This window comes from Podarcis pityusensis, assembly GCF_964106645.2.
Source record: "Podarcis pityusensis genome assembly, chromosome: 7".
Taxonomy (NCBI): Eukaryota; Metazoa; Chordata; class Lepidosauria; order Squamata; family Lacertidae; genus Podarcis; species Podarcis pityusensis.
This window is the reverse complement of record NC_138031.1, coordinates 27,501,109-27,523,229: the sequence shown is the minus strand read 5'-3', so window position 1 is coordinate 27,523,229 and position 22,121 is coordinate 27,501,109. Positions and strand designations below refer to the sequence as shown.

Here is a 22,121-nt window from a genome sequence, read left to right as displayed (position 1 = left end):
GAGCAGCCTGGGATGTGGTACCTAGTGGGAATTAGAAGCACCAACAAAGCATGACTTTATATCCCAGATCCGAGCCGTCTGATCTGTCCTTGGTTACTGCTGGGTTGATGATAAATCCTGGCAGCCAGTATGCATGAAGGAGAAGGTGGAAGTTGGGGAGGGAGAGCAAAAAGCGCTGGGAAAATAACCAACAGACGCTTGTGGAAAAAATAACCAAGGCAGGGCCTGACTGGCCTGGGTCATATCCCCATGGCTACAGGCTGCTCAGTAAGCTCCTTCCAGCTGCTCTTTGACTTTAGGAACACAAATGCATTCCTTGACCCTGGCCCCTTTGTTTTGACTGCCTCATAGCTCTCCTACACTCATTAACTTCCTAAGCTGCTGCTCACAAGACACTGGCCAGGGCTGTTTTTCTGTTCGGTTTCTTCGACTGCATTGCACTTTGCTTCATTCTGGGCCTTGGCTTCCATCACATCAGTTCCAAAGAGGAGCCTTTATCGTTTTGGAGGACAACAGGTCAGGAAACCTTGGTAAGTCTCTCTTTCTTTTGTGAGCATGTGTGTGTTTTAAAAAATCATAGAGCATTAAAAAGAAAATTGTAGGATTTCTCTGGTGGAGCATCTGTTTTGTGGGCAGAAGGTCTCAGAGCTGGTCCTTGGAGTGTCCCCTGCCTGAAACCCTGGAGAGTCACTGTCATTCAGTGTAGACAATACTGAGCAAGGTAGACTATTCATCTGCAGCTTTCTGTGTTCCTGTGCTCAGATACCAGTGTTGAAATGTAACATGCACCTGGAAGTGTTCCAACAAAAGGCAGTACTGCAATGGTTGCATGGGATTTTTGTCCTGGAGCAACAGACCATGGGGAAAAGTTGTGGCATTTGAAACTTCTTAGTTTAGAGAGAAGTAGAGTAAGAGGTGACATGATAGATGCTTATAAAATGATGTGCTGCGTGGAGAAAGCAGATAGAGAATGTTTTCCCCTCCCTCTTTCATAACACCAGAGTTTGTGGGCATCCAACAAAGCTGAATATTGATGGATTCAGGAAAGATAAAATTAAGTACTAATTCACAAAGTGCATAACTAAACTGCAGAGCCCATTCGCACAAGAGGCAGCGATGGCCACCAACTTGGGTGGCTTTAAAAGAGGATTGGACAAATTCATGGAGAAGACTTTGCAATGGCTATGTTCTACCTCCACTGTTGGGGGCAGTGATGCTTCTGAATACCACTTGCTGGAAGCCAGAACAGGAGAGAGTACACTTGTGCCTGAATCCTGCTTGCTGGTTTCCCAGTGGCCTCTGGTTGGCCACTGTGAGAACAAGATGCTGGAGCAGATGAGCCATTGGCGTGATTGACAGGCTCTTCTTGCATTCTTATATCATCTATGTGGACCAACCGGGGATAGAGATCTTCTCCCAATGCCCCAGTTTTTCCCCTCCCATCTGCTTGTCTTCAGAAGAGGACACGGTGTACATTGGGAAGCGGGTGCAGTGACCATTCCACCACTGTTCCACACCAGCGGATCAAATTGACCCAAGAGAAGAGGGAGGTTCCACCAGCTTAATTTAGTCACATTGAGCGGGCTTCCCCATTTGTCACTTCTTGCTAAATTTCTTTTGTGCCCCTCTCTTGTGGAACCCCATGTTTTCAACCTGTAAAGAATATTAGTCTGAGTGAAACTGACTTCCCCAAGGTTACTGAGCAAGCTTCATACTTGAGCAGGGATTTGAACCTCGATTCCCTACTGGGAACAACATTTTCAGCAATGCAGCCGCCAGCAACCTAGCAACCAATTTAACCCATCCTAGGGCCAAGTCTTGTGTTCCTTTTTTTTTTGGACTCGGGGATAAAAAGTACCCAAATTTATATCAATTCCCATGCAATTCCACTGGAACTGGAATGTTTTACCCCCATTACAACCTTACTCTATGATCTCTGACTTAGAAAGAAACTATCCAAGTACCTGTGCACATTTAAATGGCTGGATTTTCCTGCAATAAGAACTGAAGTGGAGGGGACAGAGATTTTGCCCATTGCCATTTCTATTTTTATTGCAAGGGAACATGGACACTTGAACCTATGTACCATATTCACAATTGATGGGGCTGCTCATCTTCTAGCTGACTATAAACAATTAAGTGGGAAGCAGGCTTTAGTGTAATCTCCCTGGAGTGCTCCAAGTCTGCTCTGGAATGGGCTGACTTCTGCCAGCCTCCACCACCCTGGTACAGCTGGACTTAAATATATGAAATGTACAGAGTAAAAGAAGCATATACCCTTTTGCTGAGTAAGTTGTTATGAGCATGTCGGGACATTCTCACACATGTTGTTCAGGCTTGGTGTGAGATCCTTTTCTTTATTCATCATCTCTCAAGTGACTCGTTTTGACGCATTCCTTTTAGACCTCTCCTTTATTTTTCTTGAATATTGTCCCTGATTTAAGTCATGTAGTTCTTTTCTCCTGAATTTGCCTGCAGCTGTGTCTGTGGTCACCCCCCACCCAAAGACATCACAATATATCTCAGGTTCTTTTGTTTCCCTAGGCTGTGTGCTGTCCTTAGGAAGTTTCAGGATGTTCCTTTGTGATGGAATAGACACCTATAGATCAATACAGCAGCTGGAAAGTATACTTGAATGTGAAAGTGGCTCTGAAAGTGGATCATGATTCTTTCACGGAACTGAATCCCATTGATTTAAATGGGGTTTTCCATGTGATATATTTTGAATTAGTGTCACACTTCCATTGTAATCTGGTTTACTGTGCCACAAAATTAGCCAATTCCTGGCCTCTCTACCTAGTTCTGCTGATTTGAGTCTGAAGTAAGGACACACAAACGCTTTTCTGCCTCCTGCCCACACATAGTCTTACTTCCACTTGCTCTGGAAATGGATGTTTACACCAGCACCCTCTGCAAAATACAATGAGCCACAGTACCATCAAAGGTGGTCATGAAAAAAGATTGTAAGAATGTAGAGGAGGGGAAACATAATCGACTTGGCAGTTTCCTTTGTCTTCAGCAAACACCAGTGAATTTCCTAGAAATTCTGGGGGGAAAGGACTTGGCTGTAGCCCTGGCAGTTGTTGTTCATTAGCGAACTTGAGCTGCTTGGGGGAAAGCAGTTTCCTTGATACGCTGCTGCTGCTGCTGATTTTGGTTACCCTGCTGTGGGGATACAAATAGCAGCACACAGAGAAGGGGGCATTCATATTCATATCACTTACCCTTCCTGCCAGGCAGCTGCTTGCTTACTTTCAGCCTTAGCTCACTCTTGAGTTCCTGAAGTTACAGCCATCTTCTTGTTAAACAGGGCAGGACATCAGTGATCCATGGGTAAGCATTAACCGTCCTCTGATATTTATTTACCAGCTGTAGATCAGAACAATAGCCTCCTTTTGATATTGGAGATGGGGCGTTTGAAGGGTAGAGCATGTGTCGATTTAGAGTTTACTTCTAAAAATTGTAGACAAGCTGGAAAACCAGGTCTTTTTATTTTCCTATCGTGGAGGGGGGTGTTCAGCTTTTTACACTGGATAATAAACGTAAGTCCAAACTGCAATGTGCTTTTTGGATGGGCGGCTTATGATATGTCTTTGGGAGGGGGTTATCTCTTTATGACACCAAGCCTTGTTTTGCACACTTGGCTTCTTCCCAGCTTGGCCTGTGTCCATACAAGAAACATTATTCTTCCCAGCTTGCTTTTGGACATGCTCAATAGCTGTATTTTGAAGTTTGATACAAGCAAGCACAACTGGCTTTCCAGCACGAGGGCTGACGCCATGCCTGGCTCACAACAGCTGTTTTTAACAAACATTTACCAATCAATTACTGTATTTCATCAGTGATTAAGGGCATTGAAAACAAAACAAAAACCAGAAACCCAAGGTAAGTTAATCTAGAGTACTTTCTTCTGCTTTGGATGCACAGTCATTGGCATGAATGAGGTGGAAAGAATCCCTAGTTGATGATTCAACTTCCCTTGATCTTAAAGTAAGGGATGTGCTATAAGTGGGGAAAGCAGCAGTTACCTCGGATGAACTAAAGCTTGGCACTGCCAATTTGTGGAAAGCACACAGCGTGTCTGGCAGACATTTGTGGCAGCAGAAAACTGCTCCCTGTTCAGTCCATGACAGTTCAGTTGAAATAACAAGTCTGATTCACATGAACAACCTTGGGGGCAACCATCTGGAAACAACCTGGGATCACCTCTGATTGTGTGAACAAGCCCTATGTAATATTGTGCTACGGGGTTTCTTTCAAAATTATATTTTGATGCAGGATAGAACAGTGATCAGTAACCAGATTGGTCAGTGAGCCATTCCTCTACAACACCCCTAAGTTTACAAGGCTATAAACAAACTCTGGGGGCAGGGATAGTCTTTTTCCTTGCTCCACATGGCTGTGTTAAATTATGACGTGGCTGATGGCAGCTGCACAACTTTCCAGTTACATTCACACCAACTGGAGTAATGGAGGATTTTGCAGGAGAAAGGGGAGGGTGAGATAGTAAGTGAACAAATCTAGCTGATATGGTTCTGCAATGGCTGAAATGTTATCCAGGAAGAGCCCACTGTTGCAGGCAACACCAAGAGGAGGTGTTCGATTAGGGGTGAGCAACATAGCTGTCAACGTTTTCCTTCTTTAAGGGAAATTCCCTTTTTCCGAATAGGATTCCTCGCGAGAAAAGGGAAAGGCTGACAGCTATGGTGAACAACCTCGAGCACAGGGACTGTTTGCGGCCCTCTAGGCCTCCATACCTGGCCCTCAGAACTCTCCCCAGACCACACCCTTCACTGGTCTTGCTTCCTGTCTTGAGTGGCTTTGCCTTACAGGAAATTTATCCTTGAGTTCCGATAATGCCTCTTGATCACATGGAGCAAGGACAGAGTGTTATGTGTGTAGAAACTAGTTTATGGTACGAAAGTAAATTTTTCATTAGTTCATTTGCCCACATTTGCCTGTGGCCCCATCCACCACAGGTATGTGGCCCTCAGAAGGCTGTTCATGTGGGAATGTGGCCCTCTGCAAACAGTTTTCTCACCCCTGGATTTGATGAAGTCAACAGTAGTAGCTGGTGGCCATTGGGAGTGGTGGGGCAGAAGGCAGGGAGTTCAAACAGCACAAGGAACCATAGCCAATGAGAGGCAGAGCCAAGTAGTTCTGGCTTTGCTCCCATTCCAGCTCTGTTTGACAAGGACAACACTGAGATGAAGGAGGAAGCTGAAAGGCAGTACGACTTCTGAACTGGTGGTGAGTAAGAAGGCAAGGCATTTGGGGTCTGCTTGAGGGCAGACTGAGGTAGGTGGCGCACTGCCCCATTGGGCCAAGCACTCTTTAGATCAGGGTTGTCAGCCTTTTTCGACCAACAGCATTTCTGTATGCTAATTTCACTAATATTATATAAGTTTTCATGCAAACTTTCCCCAAATATATGCATTTTTTATGTGCATGATTTGAGTAGAGAACTGCATCGCAAAATTTGGATAGAACAGTTGTATTTCGGTTCGCGTTAAAATACGACTCAAATCAAATTTCCCCTTACACCACTATGCGGTTAAAACAGCTACAATACGTTTCCTGGTTCTCTATGTCCTGCCAGCTTTGCAGACAAAACATTCTCTTCTTCTCCTCACTTCCAGGTAATGATTAACTGAAGATCATGACAGGCTCCTGGACGACGTGTTGCAATAAAAAGAGCATACCCAAGAATGGATTGCATGAATTGGATTCAGTGGCAGAGAACAAGAAGGAAAAAATGCAGATGAAGCAAGAGATCACCTTGCTTAATGGCATTTCTTTGATAGTAGGGAACATGATCGGCTCAGGGATTTTTGTGGCTCCCAAGGGTGTTTTGATGTACAGTGGCTCGTATGGACTCTCGCTCCTCCTCTGGGCCCTTGGTGGGATCTTTTCATTGTTTGGAGCACTCTGTTATGCTGAACTGGGGACATCCATTATTAAATCAGGAGCAAGCTATGCCTACATTCTAGAAGCTTTCGGAGGTTTTATAGCCTTTATCAGACTATGGTCTTCCTTGCTCATTATTGAGCCAACAACTCAGGCCGTCATTGCCATCACTTTTGCGAATTATATTGTTCAGCCGATATTTCCCTTCTGTGAGCCACCCTATGGAGCAGTTAGGTTGATTGCAGCTGCCTGCATCTGTAAGTAAAATTCTAGTCCGTCAATGCAACAATTTATTTTGATTATGCAAGTACAGGCCACGAACTGACAGTTTCATGTGTCTTCTGAGGGAAGGTTGCATACAAAACGCCTAGGCTCTTGCCACTGAATCAGAGGAAAAAGTCTGGATTCCAACAGACTTGATAGAAAAATGGGATGTGTGTGTGTATGTTAAATATTAAAGCAGTTTAGTAGCCATCTGTTAATTACAGAGCTATGAAAGAAACAAAGATTTTTGCCCAAGACCCTGGAGAGTCATACATTGTAGGCAGCATGGCTCAGAAAGCTCCTGGTTTTTCAGGGTTTTTCTAGTGCTTCTCAAATATTAGAGATAAACAACAACAGTATTCACCACCTTTTTCTGAGGAATGAACATCTATTGTTAATAACAGAATCCTGGGATAGCGATGTCAGGAATGGGGAGCCTATGGCCCTCAAGATGTTAGTGGACCACAACTCCCATCATCCTTGACCCCACTGACCAGGCTAGCTGGGGCTGAGGACATCTGGAGCAAAACCATCTGTTTCCCCATCTCTGAGACAGACAGCAGTGTGATCCAGCAAGACATCATTTTGAGGTGATGGTGGGAGGATGATGTTCTCATACTGTGTGTGTAGTCTAACTGCTTACTCTGGGAACTGTAGATTTGGGGGGAGAATAAAGATCTCCTTAAAAAAAAGCTCAGCACCCTAAACAAACTACAGCTCCCAGAATTCATTGGAAGAAGCCATGCTGCTTAAAATGGTATCACTGTTCTTTAAATATATGGTGTGAATGTGGCCCTAAGACATGCTAAGGCACTCAGGTTGAACAGTTACCATAACATTAGCCCCAAAATGCTATTTGGGAAGGGTATATTTTTTGTCATCAGATGTGACAGTTTTGGAATCTGTTTTCTTTGTTCCTTTTATTCTTTTACCAATTATGAAAAACTTAAACTTTTGTTCTCAAAAGCTTTTAAAGAGCCCGCTCATAATCTGAGGCCAGAATTTCCCAGACATATCCGGAATACTGCTGTCTCTAGCAGGGTCCAGGCAGAAATCTCTAAAAAGCTCAACAACTTTTCTGTCTGGATATTCACTGTTTGAAACAGGGCAACCCTAGCTGCATCTCCCCAGAAGCCAACACAGTATATTTTTCATAGCAAACTGCAACTTCATCTCTGAATGCTAGAGGGCACTAAAAGAATGTTCTCACCGTGCTCTTATATTGTTAGTGAAATAGTTGGAGTTGTAAAAATAACACCCGTTCCCTCTTGAAAACAGTTTCGGGTTATTTGTTTTGCACTCATATTGACAACACTGTTTGGTGTTTTTGAGATTTTACTTGGATTGCCAACCTTAAACAAAAACAAAAACTGAGCCTGCATCAATCTTAGCTTTCTGAAGAGTATACCTACAAAATATGTGGGGTTTTCAGATGCCTGTTTGTCGTACCCTTAATTTATATTTTTAGGCATACATTTTTTAAAAAATGTGAATAAACCCTTTGTTCATCTTCATAACAGTCTTTTAAGGTAGGTCATTTATTATGTCTATTTTAAAGATTGGGAACTGAGGCTGAGTGACTTGTCCAAAACCAAGTCAGTGTAGGACTTAAACCCAGCCAGCACAATCCTATTCATGTTTATTCCCAAAGAACTTTCACTGTGCTCACTGTATGGCACTCGTTCTCCAAACCCAGTTCCGTCAACTGGGGCTGTATTGGGTATCTGTGCATTGACATCCTGGCACAGGAGGGAAGCCAAGATGATCAAGGGTCTGGAAACCAAGCCCTATGAGGAACAGTTGAAGGAGCTGGGTATGTTTAGCCTGGGAAAAGAGGAGGCTGAGAGGAGATATGATGGCCATCTTCAAATATCTAAAGGACTGCCACATGGAAGATGGAGCAAGCTTGTTTTCTCCTTCTCCAGAGGGTAGGACTCAAACCTAATGATTCAAGTTACAAGAAAGGAGATTCCAACTAAACATCAGGAAAAACTTTCTGACAGGAAGAGCTGTTCAGCAGTGGAACAGACTCCCACAAGAGATGGTGGACTTTACTTCCTTGGAAGTTTTTAAGCAGAAGTTGGATAGCCATATGTCATGTATTATCTAGTTGAGATTCCTGCATTTTAAGCAGAAGTTGGACACAACATCATGATGGCTGACTGGGAACAGTTATGGACCACAGGTATGAAGTTTACGGCATGTAATGCCTTAAGAGAGAATTTAATGAAAATGATTTATAGGTGGTACGTGACACCAGTCAAGCTTGCAAAAATTTACCATCTGCCTGATAATAAATGTTGGAAATGTAATGAGACTGAAGGTACATTCTTTCACCTTTGGTGGACGTGCCCAAGGATTAAGACATTCTGGGAGATGATCTATAATGAAATGAAAAAGGTATTCAAATATACCTTCCTGAAGAAACCAGAGGCCTTTCTCCTGGGCATGGTCGGCCAATTGGTGATGAAGAAGGATAGAACTTTCTTTATGTATGCTACAACAACAGCAAGAATACTTATCGCAAAGTATTGGAAGACACAAGATTTACCCACCCGGGAAGAATGGCAGATGAAGCTGATGGACTACATGGAACTGGCGGAAATGACTGGCAGAATCCGAGACCAGGGAGAAGAGTCAGTGGAAGAAGATTGGAAAAAATTTAAAGACTATTTACAGAAACACTGTAAAATTAATAAATGTTAGAAGGATGCTGGAATGAAGTTATATGGCTTTAGCAGAAATGTTATAAAGAATTAAGTAAAAATAGACTGTTAATGGGCTAAAGGGGGGGAAAAACAAGGTTAGATTGTGTTAAGATAAATTATAGGATAAAAACTGAGAAAGATGGAAAGGATTTGCTGAAATAGCTAACTGAACTAGAATACAAAAAAGGGAGGTGTGAGGAGGTCGTCGAAACAAGTAAATGAAAGACAAGATAAGGAAATATGGGATGTGTTTTTAATTGATTTCGGTTTTTTTCTTGTTTTTGTTTTGTTAAGATAAGCAGTGTTTTTTATTTTTTATGTATTGTATTGTATTGTATTGTATTGTATTGTATTGTATTGTATTGCTTTGTTTAACTCTTCTTTTTTTCTTTTTGTAACTTTTAAACTCTTAAGAAACATTATTTTTTAAAAAAAAGAGATTCCTGCATTAGCGGGGGTTACACTAGATGACCCTCCGGGTCCCTTCCAACGCTACAATTCTATGATTCTATTATTTTTCTTTTCTTTAATTTTTCTTTTCTCCCTATTCTTGTTGTGTCTGTTGAGGCATGCTTAGAAAATGCAACACTATAAAACAGATAATATGCAGATCCATTGTTTCCTTACTGAAAAACTGACTTCATTCCAATGTCTCTCCAATCCTGCCTTCCATCTGGGAGGCTACAGTGGCTCTCCAAGTATTATTAACTCCTATCTGGCCCAGCCAGCATAGCTCATGGTCAGATCCTGATTCAAATGACTGTTTGTTTTGGGTCCCCCCCCCCTCCCATTTAAGTCCTTATCATAGCCAGTTGATCTCTGCTGCCATTCCAAAAAAAATAAAAAATAGGTTGTGTTAATTGAAAAACGTCCAAGTCATCAGTATTCTAATGAAGTACAGCTAACTGGGTTTATCTAATTTGTATCCTGTTCTCTTATTAGGCTCCCTTACCTTTATTAACTGTGTCAATGTGAAGTGGGGAACCAGAGTGCAAGACCTTTTCACATATGCCAAAGTCATGGCCCTTATTGTGGTAATAGCTGTGGGTCTTTATAAAATCACCCAAGGTAAGAACTTACTTTCTGTGTATAAATATGATAGCAAAACTGAACAGCATATAGACTCTGGGCTAGCTCATACTTTAATTCTGGGCTATTATTATTATTATTATTATTATTATGTTCGTCACGCATGAACCAAGTATCCCAAGTAAAGCCAGTGTGGTGTAGTGGTGTAGTGGTTAAGAGCGATAGACTCGTAATCTGGGGAACCGGGTTCGCGTCTCCGCTCCTCCACAGGCAGCTGCTGGGTGACCTTGGGCTAGTCACACTTCTCTGAAGTCTCTCAGCCCCACTCACCTCACAGAGTGTTTGTTATGGGGGAGGAAGGGAAAGGAGAATGTTAGCTGCTTTGAGACTCCTTCTGGTAGTGATAAAGCGGGATATCAAATCCAAATTCTTCTTCTTCTTCAAGTATCAAGTGAGAAGTTGTTACGTGAAGCAGGAATATACACAGACACACCCTATAGTCAATGCTGGCATTGGTTTGTGGTTTGTGGATGCCATGACACATGATAAAGGCGATATGAAGCTACTTTCGTTCAGCATTTTCATGTAGGGAACATTCTGATTCTGTCCCTGTTTCCTATAAGCTACATATTGGTTGTGTGTAGGCATGTAGATGTAAATAACCGCAGGCTTCTGATGTCTCCACAGGAGAAACTGATAACCTCAAGGAGCCATTTGAAGGCTCCACAGCAGACGCAGGATTCATTGCACTTGCCCTTTACTCAGCTCTTTTCTCCTACTCTGGATGGGATACACTGAATTTCGTCACGGAAGAAATGAAAAACCCAGAAAGGTATACATGCCTGTCTTGGGTCATACCATTCTTGCATTAGGTGTCGAAGTTTTATGCATATTTCAAGCAGGTCATTGTTATTGTTTTTCTAATGTGCCTCCCCTTTGGTTTACCCTTCAGTTGGTTGCAAATAACTGTTTCGTTTCCTTTTGCAGGAACTTGCCCCTCTCCATTGCAATCTCAATGCCCATCGTGACTATCATTTACCTGCTGACAAATGTGGCCTACTATGTTGTGCTGGACATGCCTGCCCTGTTAGGGAGTGATGCTGTGGCCGTGGTATGTCGCAAATCATGAATTTGTAGAATCGCAGAGCAGGAAGGGACCTCAAAGGACTTCTTGTTCAGCCCCTGCCAATACAGGAGGTTCACTGCTATAACATCCTTGATAGGTGGTCATCCAGCCTCTCCTTTAAAACCTCTAACAAAAGAAAGTCCACCATGGGCTCACCATAAGCTCAGCTGTAGTTTACATCATCTGCAGGGTCCAGGTTGTGGAAGGCTGGTTCTTGCCTTCCACTGTGTCATGTAATTCTACTCAATATTGATCCAGGGCAGATTGCAACGTATAGTTAGCAGAGTAAAAACATAAAAACACGTCGCAGGATTCCCAAAAAGTAGACCAGAGGCATTTAATGTTCCATCCAGCAGATCTTTACTGCTACTGAAGGCAAATGAGCATAATGGTCACAAATCCAATACATGCAGGATTGGCACTGTCCATAAGAAAACCAGTTGCAGCAGACTAAACTTAAACTTTAAAAAGGTAAAGGACCCCTGACAGTTATGTCCAGTTGTGAACGACTCTGGGGTTGCAGCGCTCATCTCACTTTACTAGCTGAGGGAGCCGACGTTTGTCCACAGACAGTTTTTCCGGGTCATATGGCCAGCATGACTAAGCCGCTTCTGGCGAAACCAGAGCAGCACATGGAAATGCTGTTTACCTTCCCACTGGAGTGGTACCTATTTATCTGCTTGGACTTTGACGTGCTTTTGAACTGCTAGGTTGGCAGGAGCTGGGACCGAGCAACGGGAGCTCACCCCATCACAGGGATTCGAACCGCCAAACTTCTGATCAGCAAGCCCAAGGCTCAGTGGTTTAAACCACAGCACCACCTGCGTTTCCCAACTTAAACTTACAATAACTTATAATAAGTCTAAACCTTAACACTAAACATACTATGTACAGAACACCACACCAGAAGGAAAAGAGAAAGTGAACCCAAGACTCCTCCTTGCCTATTATTATAGTCTGACTATGACAGAAAGAGATAACAGAACCAGTTTAAGCCAGCTGTACTCAGCTTCTCTGAAGGAATAACCCAAACATCCGGAACCTTCTGCCTGTTTCTTTCACACAGAGAAGCTTCCAGAACCCTCTTGATTTAATTAGAATGGGAAAGATCTCTAGTCATCAGAACAATACTTTCCATACTAAGAAATGCAAACTGACACACTGCCCACCAGACAACAACAAGGACTTTATTTGCGTAGCCAACAGGCCATAGCATCAAAGGACAAACACCGACAAAAATACATGACAAATATAGTTGCGTGCTGAGGTCCCCCAAAACACCCTTACCCCAATAACTCACACATCACACATAATTTTTGTTTAAGGTTTTTGGCATAATTTTGGCCACAACTTTATTATCATACAAATTGTGAGTGGTTGCTTAGGCATTGGTTATGACTATCTGTCCCCCCCCACACACATTGGGGACAGCACTGGCTCCCGGATTCCAGCGAAAGCCAGTGTGGAGGAACAAGTTCAGGGATGACTGGAGCTGCGACACAGACCCTCAGCTTCTCCCTGCATGCTCCTAGGGGCTTACACGGCCCGAACCCGATTCCAGGGGTTTGGACGAAAGGATGGTAAGCCCCTGAATTCCTTTAACGGAATTCCCGTGCAGCAACAGCATTGGAGGGGCAGGCACAGCCAATCCATACCCCTCCACCAACCAATTTAAACCAATGCCTAACCGCCAACCTTACAAGTTGTGACGATTTGCTAAGCAGTAGGCAAAACCCAAAAGGCACACACTAATCAGCCAATTGGAAAAATTCCTACCAGGCCCCCGCACCAATGCGGACGACCCCATGACAGGCATAGCAAGGTCAAAGCGCAAGCCCCAACAAGGGAGGGCGGGTGGGTGATCCGATGTCCACAGTGAAAGAGAAAGTAGCTTGCTGTGGACCCTGCTTAAATATCCTCTGATCCCACCCCTAAATTTGCAACAACAAATTTTCCCCAGCAACATAAACACCAACCAGCACTAGGCCCCCTTCCTGCCTAGTCATTGCAGGGTGCTTTGTCCGGCCCCATCCGCAACACGTGCTCTCCTTTAGTGAGAACACGCTTTACCGTATAATCTTATGACCCACCAGTATCTGACAAAAATGTCAAAGTCTGCCCAAACTCTTTCTTTTCTTTTCTTTCTTTCTTTCTTTCTTTCTTTCTTTCTTTCTTTCTTTCTTTCTTTCTTTCTTTCTCTGTTTATCTATCTGTCTATCTGTCTATCTATCTATCTATCTATCATCTATCATTCTCTCTCATGTGCACTCAAACTTCAGCAGCCAGGAAAACCTGTCCTATTAGCATAACTGACTCCATTAGTGCAAACTGGCAATTTTAGTTGAAAATTATAATTACAAATTACTACATATCTTGAAAGCATGCATTGGCATATGCATTAAACTGTCTTTCCAAATGCCCTAGGCTTTAGGAAAGCATCTCTTAGCCAAATTAGATTACTGTACATTTTATGCCCACTTCTTTAAACTATTATAGGATTTAAGGAGTCAATGGGGGCCAACTCAACAATATTTTTGTGTTCAGCCGTTGTCTGAAACCCATAACTGTTGATCCACCAGATCCAGTCTGTTACCTAATATCCTGGATTGTGTGACCAGCTCATGTCCAGTTCTTGAAATAGTGGGAGACTTCAAACCGTTCAGGCAATTATACATGGAAAGTATTGTACATGAAGATTTGGTTGCAAGCAAGCCTAATATGCAAGGCTGTTGCAGAATAATAAATCTGGGCCCATACATCTGTACTTGTTGACTGAATGCACGTGTAGCTGATTTTCCCTGTTGTTTGCTTCCAGAGGGGTGAAGAAGGAACCCTTCCTTGCATCTTATAAGTATATTGCAGAGCATGCTGCAGGATATACAGTTTATGTAATAATCTCCTCTGCTCTCTTGTACACAATTTAGGAGTTCACAAAATCCCACAGTGGTGATTAAATCCCACCACTGGGTTGTGATCAATCTTTTAAATACATATTAGTTTCACTTTCTCGTGTTGTTTAACCATCCACTCACTGGCAATTTAGCTGTGTGTGACAGATAACTAAAATATTATTAGTGTGGCTTTTAAAAAGCTGTTCCAAGATTATGGTGGAACATTGTTGTCAAAAATGAGCTCGCCCGACTTTGTGCTTGGGCTGTAAATTTCCATGACAGTTGGCTGGCATTGTGAAACTAGCTGAGTGAGCCTCTTTTCTTTTCTTTCTTTTGCAGACTTTTGGTAATGAGACTCTTAGCCATGCTAAGTGGATCATCCCTATTGCAGTGGCGATGTCTTGTTATGGAGGATTAAACTCATCAATTATTGCAGCTTCCAGGTATGTGGAATTCAGAAACTAGGACTGTGCAGATGGAGCCAGTAGCATTCTGCCAGAAATGATTTTACTGAATAGAGTATCATACTGCTACAACTTAGCGAAGCTTCTGTCGCTTTTTCTCTTATAAACTAAACGGATTGTGCTCCCGCCCCAAGAAAAATCCAGCAGTAAAACGGCTGTAAAATACAATTGAATGTCAGTTAACAGAGTCAGCTCTTACATCTGAGATTCTGCTGTGCAGAGCTAGTCAGTTTTAGGCATTTAATAACAAGGATTAATTGGGTTTAATTCAATTGCACCATAATAAATTATAAGAGGATACATAGCAGCGTGTATTCTGTTTATCTTTTTGAATTTCCTGTGTGAATTTTTTTAAAAACCTGTTCAGAACTCCAGATCCTCATTCCGCTGAAAGCTGAAGAGCTTAGAATACTGTTCATTGCATTTTTTTTAAAAAAATACAAATTAATGGTAATTCTGCATACACTGGTAACTCAGCAGCATGGAAATGACATGAGAAAATGACATGAGACTGAAAAGGACCTCAAAAGCACACTGCCACCTGGTGGTCTACTTTAGGAATGCAGAAACCTTTTACAGTGGTACCTCGGGTTACATACGCTTCAGGTTACATATGCTTCAGGTTACAGACTCCGCTAACCCAGAAATAGTGCTTCAGGTTAAGAACTTTGCTTCAGGATAAGAACAGAAATCGTGCTCTGGCGGTGCGGCAGCAGCGGGAGGCCCCATTAGCTAAAGTGGTGCTTCAGGTTAAGAACTGTTTCAGGTTAAGAACGGACCTCTGGAACGAATTAAGCACTTAGCCCGAGGTACCACTGTATTGCCATGCCTAATTCCACTTAGGCCAAGCATACAGCACCAAGCAAATATTCTCTGATAAACCGTATAAACTCTTGCCTTTTCATCACTCTCTGTGACAAATACAGTGGTGCCCCGCAAGACGAATGCCTCGCAAGACGGAAAACCCGCTAGACGAAAGGGTTTTCTGTTTTGGAGGTGCTTCGCAAGACGAATTTCCTATGTGCTTGCTTCGCAAGACGAAAATGTCTTGCGAGTTCCTGTGGGGGTTTTTTCCTCCCCCCCCCCTTTTCCCAAGCCGCTAAACTGCTTATCAGCTGATCGGCTAAGCCGCTTAACAGCTGATCGCTAAGCCGCTTATCAGCTGATCGTTAAGCCGCTTATCAGCTGATCATTAAGCCGCTTAACAGCTGATCACTAAGCCGCTTATCAGCTGATCCGCTAAGCCCGCTAAGCTGCTAATACTGTAGCGCTAATCCGCTAAACCGCTAATGGGCTTGCTTCGCAAGACGAAAAAACCCGCAAGACGAAGAGACTCGCGGAACGGATTTTCGTCTTGCGAGGCACCACTGTAGCTCAGGAGTTCTGCAAAGAGTTCTGCTGGCATAACAAGCTGTGGGATGCGAGTCCCCCTTGTCACCTTGCAGCAGGTATGGAGAACCATTGCCCTTTGCTGAACTACAATTCCCATCATCCCTGGCCATTGACCATGCTTATTGCGGCTCACAGGAGCTGCAGTCCAGCATCACCTGGAGGCCTAAGGGTTCCTCACACCTGTCTTGTAATGCTGATACCAGGGCTGGTGCAAGGCATTTTGCCGCCTGAAGCAAAGGAAATGATGGCCAGTTCCGCCTGGAGACGGGCAACTGAATTTCCCTTCAACACTGCCAACAGGGCAACACCCTCTGCCGCATCTGAGAGCAGCAGCTTAGCGGGGAGGCGGGGGGAGCAGGACAGGCCATGCATGGCACACACAGAACTCTTCCATCCAACACCTTGCCACCAATTCCTGCCCTCTGCATTTTCCGCCTCCTACAGTCTAACAGCAGGGCCGGCCTGGACTGAGACACATGAACATGTACCCTTATTCCTTTACCCTGCCCATGTTACACTGGTGCAATGAGATCCTACGCTGATTTTGAGGGCACATTTAGCCATTCCTTGCAGATAGCAGTGGCTATGGGCTCATTCAGAAGTTGTGAGCCTGGTGAAGTTGTCATTTCCCTATGACCGGGTCCAGTAACAGGAATTGTATGGGATGGCTGACATGGGATCTCTCACCTTAGCACAGCAATTGTGGAGTAACCACTTTCCAACAGAGGAAAGTGTCTGGCACCAGAGGCGGTTTTAGGGTGGCACAGCCGGTGCGGTGGCACTGGGTGCCCATGCTGCAGGGGATGCCACAACAATGCTATAGACCGGAGCATGAGAGGTGGGGGGACAGATTTTAGCATCGCATGGGGCGCTGCTTAAATTTGAGAGCCCCGAGTCTGCCACTGCTGGCACCTTCATCACACGGCTTTTGGCAAATGCTGAAGACGCGCCTCTTTATTGAGATGTACATTTTTAGGACCTGCCTCAGTTCTGTAAATTTTATTTTGAACTGTTCCTAATATTGTGTAATATTGTTTTTTAATATTTCTTTAGAGAGCCATGTCACGTATCACCTTAGAATATACTAGGACTGTGCACTGATAAGACTTTTTTAAACCTTGCGGCAGGCTTTTCTACGTTGGAGCCAGAGAAGGACAACTCCCAGATAGCCTGAGCTTGATTCATATAAAGTGTTTCACACCTGTTCCTGCACTCGTTTTTAATGTAAGTGATTACAAAGTGTAAGAAAGAAAAGCTCTAGGACTTTTAACACATTTTCATTTACAGTGCTACCTCAGTTTTCAGACATCTCCGTTGCTGAACATTTCGGTTTTTGAAGGCGCCTCAGAAGTCAAATGGCTTCCGTTGCGTGTTTCTCAATTTTCTCAATGAAATTTGCAGACCACCCTTTTCACCTCGGTTTTTGAACATTTTGGAAGTCGAATGGTCTTCTGGAATGGATTACGTTTGAAAACTGAGGTACCACTGTATATTTGTTTTGTTCTGAAATTTACATTCAGTGCATTCTCAATCCTACCAGTACTGCATGAACTCAGCCAAGCAAACTCACTCTGTTCTTACCAGGCCAGTTCCTTGTTGTCATCCTCACAACTAAGAACACACTCATGGTAATAGCTAAGTACAGTGACTTTTGGATATTCCCATCCCTATTATACAATTCTGAAGGGGACCACATCATCGATTGTATATGCAGATCCTGATCACTCTGTGTGCAGTCTTGATTGCTGGATGCAAGCATCTGGCCAAGGGATCTGTTTATGTAGTGATCAGATGTGCAGGAGGACTCCACTCTGCTTTCTTGTTGGATCAGAGGCACCTGTGACCATTTCCAGCGCTCTTTTTCTAAAAAAAAAATGTTTAGGGATACTCTCATTTTGACTCAAGAAAATCACCATTTTATAGTTCAAATCGGGGAAAATAAATACAGTAAATGGACAAAAGTACAAAGATTCACAAAATGTTTAGTGGTATGCGTCCCCCTGCATCCCCCCAGAAGAAAGCACTGCCCACATCACAAAATATCATGCAACCATAGAAAAAGAAAACAAACTGTCAAAGGATTAAAAAAAAATCAAGGACAAACCCTTGGAAGGATTTAAAAAACTGCATGTGCTTTTGCAGAAGATTCCCAAGATCTCAAAAAGGTTGCAAAATGTTTTTGGCAGGCTTTAAAGCAAAGAACATTGTGTGTAGTGTGTTATCAAGTCTGTGTTTAGAATGTGGTGTTTAGGAAATTATATATATCTCTCTTTTCTTTTTGTTATCTCTTTATAGGGTTTAATGACTTTGATTTATCTCCTTGTGGAAGATGTCTTTCTGCTGATTAATTACTATTGCTTCAGCTATTGGTTCTTTGTTGGGTTATCCATTGCAGGGTTAATATACTTAAGATATACCCAGCCAGACAGGCCAAGACCCATTAAAGTAAGTAAATAGCAGAGCAGAAGCTTCAAAATGTGCGCATAGGTGTGAGTGCGTTGCAGCTTTGCTATCAAGAACATGTAGAATCACATTTTCTCATGCTTAAAACCCCTTTAAACTGTGGTGCAAACTAAATTGGTCCTTGATACCCATCTTCTCCTGATAGCATTGAGGCGAGAGAAAAATTCCCTGGTCAGACCATGACCTAGAAATATTCTGAGCATCAAGTACAGTTATTTATCTTTTGGAAGCTGCTCTGTAAATAGTGCTGCCGGCATCTCATGGAGGAAAGGCCTATTGATGGCTTCTAGGCATGATGGCTACAGTCTACTTCCACTATCATAGGCAAAAGTGCTTCTGAATACCAGTGACTAGAAACTGTAGGAGGGGAGAATGCTCTTTCGCTCTTCGCTCTCCTCTGGCATCTGGTTGGCTATTGTGAGAACAGGATGCTGGGCAAGAAGGACCATTGGCCTGATCCAGCAGGCTCTCTTTATGTTCAGCAGTCACATAGTTGTGATCAGGCATGCTATGGAGATTCCATTTTTAGTTATCATGGCTACTCTCCTGGGTTATCCTGCCTGAGTATTCATACCCCAGGACAGCCTTCCTCAACCTGGTTCCCTATGTACTGAAATCTTGAAAAACTTTATTGTCAATTGTACAACTTCTATACAGTGAGATTACATGGACACCCCCCACTCAGCTCTCTTAGTCTAAATTCCCTTCGTTTACTGATGCATACCCACCAAACCCGAAAGTCAGTTGCCCTGTTGTTATCTTTTCATTCAGCAGCCCAACAGCCCATGGATAGAAGCTGTTCTTTACCCTGTTGGTGGGACTAATCAGGCTTCTATATCTTCTGCCTGAGGGCAGGAGATCAAGAAAGTGCCGGCCAGGGTGTGAATCATTCCTGAGAATTTTTCTCATGGCAACGTTCTTCCGCTATTTCATCCAGCGGATTCATGGGACAGCCCATAATAGCTTGTGCTGTATTCACCACCCTCTGTAGGCTCTTCCTATCAGCTGATGTCAAACCAGTGTACCACACCGTGATCCTTAACTCAATAGTATTTCATCTGTATACTAGAACTTAGTATATTGCAATGTTAGCAGCTACAGAAATGCTTACACAAAATGGCGGGGTTGTTGCTGGCAATCACTGGCGGAGAGAGTGCTGTTGCATTCATCCAGCTTGCAGGATTACAGGCATCTGGTTGGCCACTGTGAGAACAGGATGCTTAACTAGATGATGTTATTATATGATGTGGTGTCATGCTGCAATTTCCCCCACAGCCTTTCCTATAACTTGCATTCCTCTTTTTGTACCTGCAGCTCAGCCTCTTCTTCCCCATTGTGTATTGCCTGTGCACCCTTTTCCTAGTCATAGTCCCACTCTTCAGCGACACAATCAATTCCATTATTGGAATTGGTATAGCACTCTCTGGAATCCCCGCTTACTTTTTGGGAGTCTATTTACCCGTAGAAAAGAGACCTTGGTACCTGCGAAGGCTTTCAAGTAAGAAGTGTTTATTGTATTTAAAATGGGGGGTTTTGTTATGTACAGTGGTGCCTCGCAAGACGAAATTAATCCGTTCCGCGAGTATCTTCGTCTAGCGGTTTTTTCGTCTTGTGAAGCAACCCTATTAGCGGCTTAGCGGATTAGCGCTATTAGCGGTTTAGCGGCTATTAAAGGCTTAGCGGTTTAGCAGCTTAGCTGCTAAAAGGCTATTAAAGGCTTAGCAGCTTAGAAAAAGGGGGGGGAGCGAAAAAAAATCTCAAGACTCGCAAGACATTTTCGTCTTGCGAAGCAAGCCCATAGGGAAATTCGTCCTGCGAAGCGCATTGAAAAACGGAAAACCCTTTCGTCTAGCGGGTTTTCCGTCTTGCGAGGCATTCGTCTTGCGGGGCACCACTGTAATTGGAAGTACTCCGATGCATGCTGAACTGCTATTTAGGCAGCAATACATTATGGCTTTTAGTGGATTTTAAAGTATTTATGTCAACTCTTATCTAATAGTCATATCACTCATTATCCCAGGGGTAGCAGACCTGGTTCTCTCCTGATGTTTTTGGACTGCAGTTCCCATATGACCCAGCCGACATGGCCAATGGTCAAGAATGATGGGAGTTGTAGTTCAACAGTATCTGGAGGGCACTACATTGGCTATCCCTCCAATATCACAACCCCCTTTGCAATGGCCAGATTGTCCTAATGACGGAAAGGACTGCCATGCTCACTAGGCTTTTGATATTAGGCAGAAACACCCTATATCAGTGAAGTTCTTAATTTCACAATGTCATATCATTGTTTTCTCTTGTAGCTACAGCCACTAAGTATGCCCAGATGCTGTTTTGTTGCTGTCTGACTGATCTGGATATTGAAACGGAGGCATCGGAAACCAAAGCCAAGTAGAACAAATTGGACTGTTTTCTCCACCTGAAGACTCCGGCGTCACTGGGACATGTTCCCTTTGTCTTCCTGGGCCATGCCAAGCCATGCACAATTGTATTGTGCATCATTTTGATGTTCCTTATTCTGTGCTGCACTCTTAGTCTTTCCTTTGTCTGATTACCAGTTCATGAGGATGTCTCCATGCTGATTCAATAGCTGGTAATTATACACTATTTGAAAAATAGAAGGTACATTATATAGGAACAAGCAATAAGTGCTAGGATTTCTTTAAGGAGCTCATTATAGATGTCTTCAGGTTGCCAATTGAAAGTAGAGGTCTGGGAAGGAAAACGTAAAATGATGTGAAGAGGAGGAACTAAAAATAAATGTATTTCCAACCTCAACCTTTCCCCCAAAAGGGCATAGGAAAAAGCGTCCATGTATTAAATTTTTAGCTCTAAGGTGCTGCAGGGCTGCAAACCTATGCCCAGGAGCCCAACTGAACTCAATGGGACTTCTGAACAGACCTGCACAGGATTTTGCTGTAAGACTTTCACACAGAGAACGTGCAAATTCATTTCATTCAGCGCTGGTTAAATCAAAGTAGTAACACTGCAGTCTGAATCTGTGGGGAACTGCATTGCGGCAATGGACTATCAAAATCGGTGGAAGGTTATCAATGATCCAGCAAGGAGTTGCCCTGTGCTCTTGAACTGATCTTTGTACACCTGATCTTCAGATTCAGCACCAATGCAGCACCTGCCATTGGCTGTGTTGCACCCGGTACATTGCCTTACTGCAGCAGTAGCCAATGTGGTGGCCCCCATCAAGTCCCACATCCCACATGGTCCATGGTCAGGGCTCTCGTCAGGCAACGACTGGAGGCCACCACACTGGTGACTTCTGCCTTAACCCCTTGCAGGACTCCATTGTGCTACAAAGGAAGGCATGTTCAGTGACGATCCAGGCAGTGTCTTCAGCAGAATGCAAAGCATTGTTGGAGAAGCACAGGTGTTCTGTTATGGATACAATTCTGTACTCGGGATTTATAATCCTCCTTGACATTTTTTTTTATTCCGAGTGTGGCTGAGCTGAGCTTGATATCTTTATCCCACATGCCATGCTTAGGATTCTTCTTTTGCTAGATGTCTCTATACTACCACAGCTAAAGGAGCAAATTGTACTGCCAGTGATAATTATCTGTGCCGAACAACTACCGCTTTTTCCTTCTGAATATACAATTGACTGAATAGAATGAACACAAAGCATAAACTGATCAACGTTTCCCCCCTTCCAGCCAAAGCATTTTATATTACAAGCAACGCATGTGGTATTTGCAGCAGAGGGTGACTGCCTGTTAAATATGCTTCTGTTTTGAATAAACTTGGGTTAAAAAATGATGTGAACGTTATCTAGAGATGTCAGAAATAGTTGTGCCAAAGGACATGCAGTCTTTGTGTTGTATCTTTTTTTCTTAAAAAATCAAAATTTGTAACTAAAAGT

General features: G+C 43.3%; 1 protein-coding gene across 5 annotated transcripts; it reads left to right on the top strand.

Moving 5' to 3' along the window:
• Positions 1–391: 391 nt before the first annotated feature.
• Positions 392–22,018, top strand: LOC308481265 (Y+L amino acid transporter 2-like). 5 transcript variants are annotated; one of them, XM_081013473.1, is made up of 10 exons: positions 392–530; positions 5,640–6,164; positions 9,822–9,947; positions 10,596–10,740; positions 10,896–11,019; positions 14,265–14,368; positions 16,909–17,005; positions 18,077–18,226; positions 19,559–19,742; positions 20,548–22,018. In XM_081013473.1, the coding sequence occupies exons 2-10, from the start codon at positions 5,660–5,662 to the stop codon at positions 20,637–20,639; spliced, it is 1,527 nt and encodes a 508-aa protein (XP_080869599.1). In that variant the 5' UTR covers positions 392–530; positions 5,640–5,659; the 3' UTR covers positions 20,640–22,018. The 5 variants fall into 5 exon arrangements, with proteins under 5 accessions (XP_080869599.1, XP_080869595.1, XP_080869597.1 ...); XM_081013469.1 differs by lacking the exon at positions 392–530 and adding an exon at positions 3,123–3,333; XM_081013471.1 differs by lacking the exon at positions 392–530 and adding an exon at positions 3,749–3,885.
• Positions 22,019–22,121: the final 103 nt, after the last annotated feature.

Coding starts and splice junctions, on each gene's coding strand:
- LOC308481265 (XM_081013473.1), top strand. CDS start 5,660: ATGACAGGCTCCTGGACGACGTGTTGCAATAAAAAGAGCATACCCAAG. Junction 9,948..10,595: donor TCTTTATAAAATCACCCAAG/GTAAGAACTTAC, acceptor ATGTCTCCACAG/GAGAAACTGATAACCTCAAG. Junction 14,369..16,908: donor TCAATTATTGCAGCTTCCAG/GTATGTGGAATT, acceptor ACCTTGCGGCAG/GCTTTTCTACGTTGGAGCCA.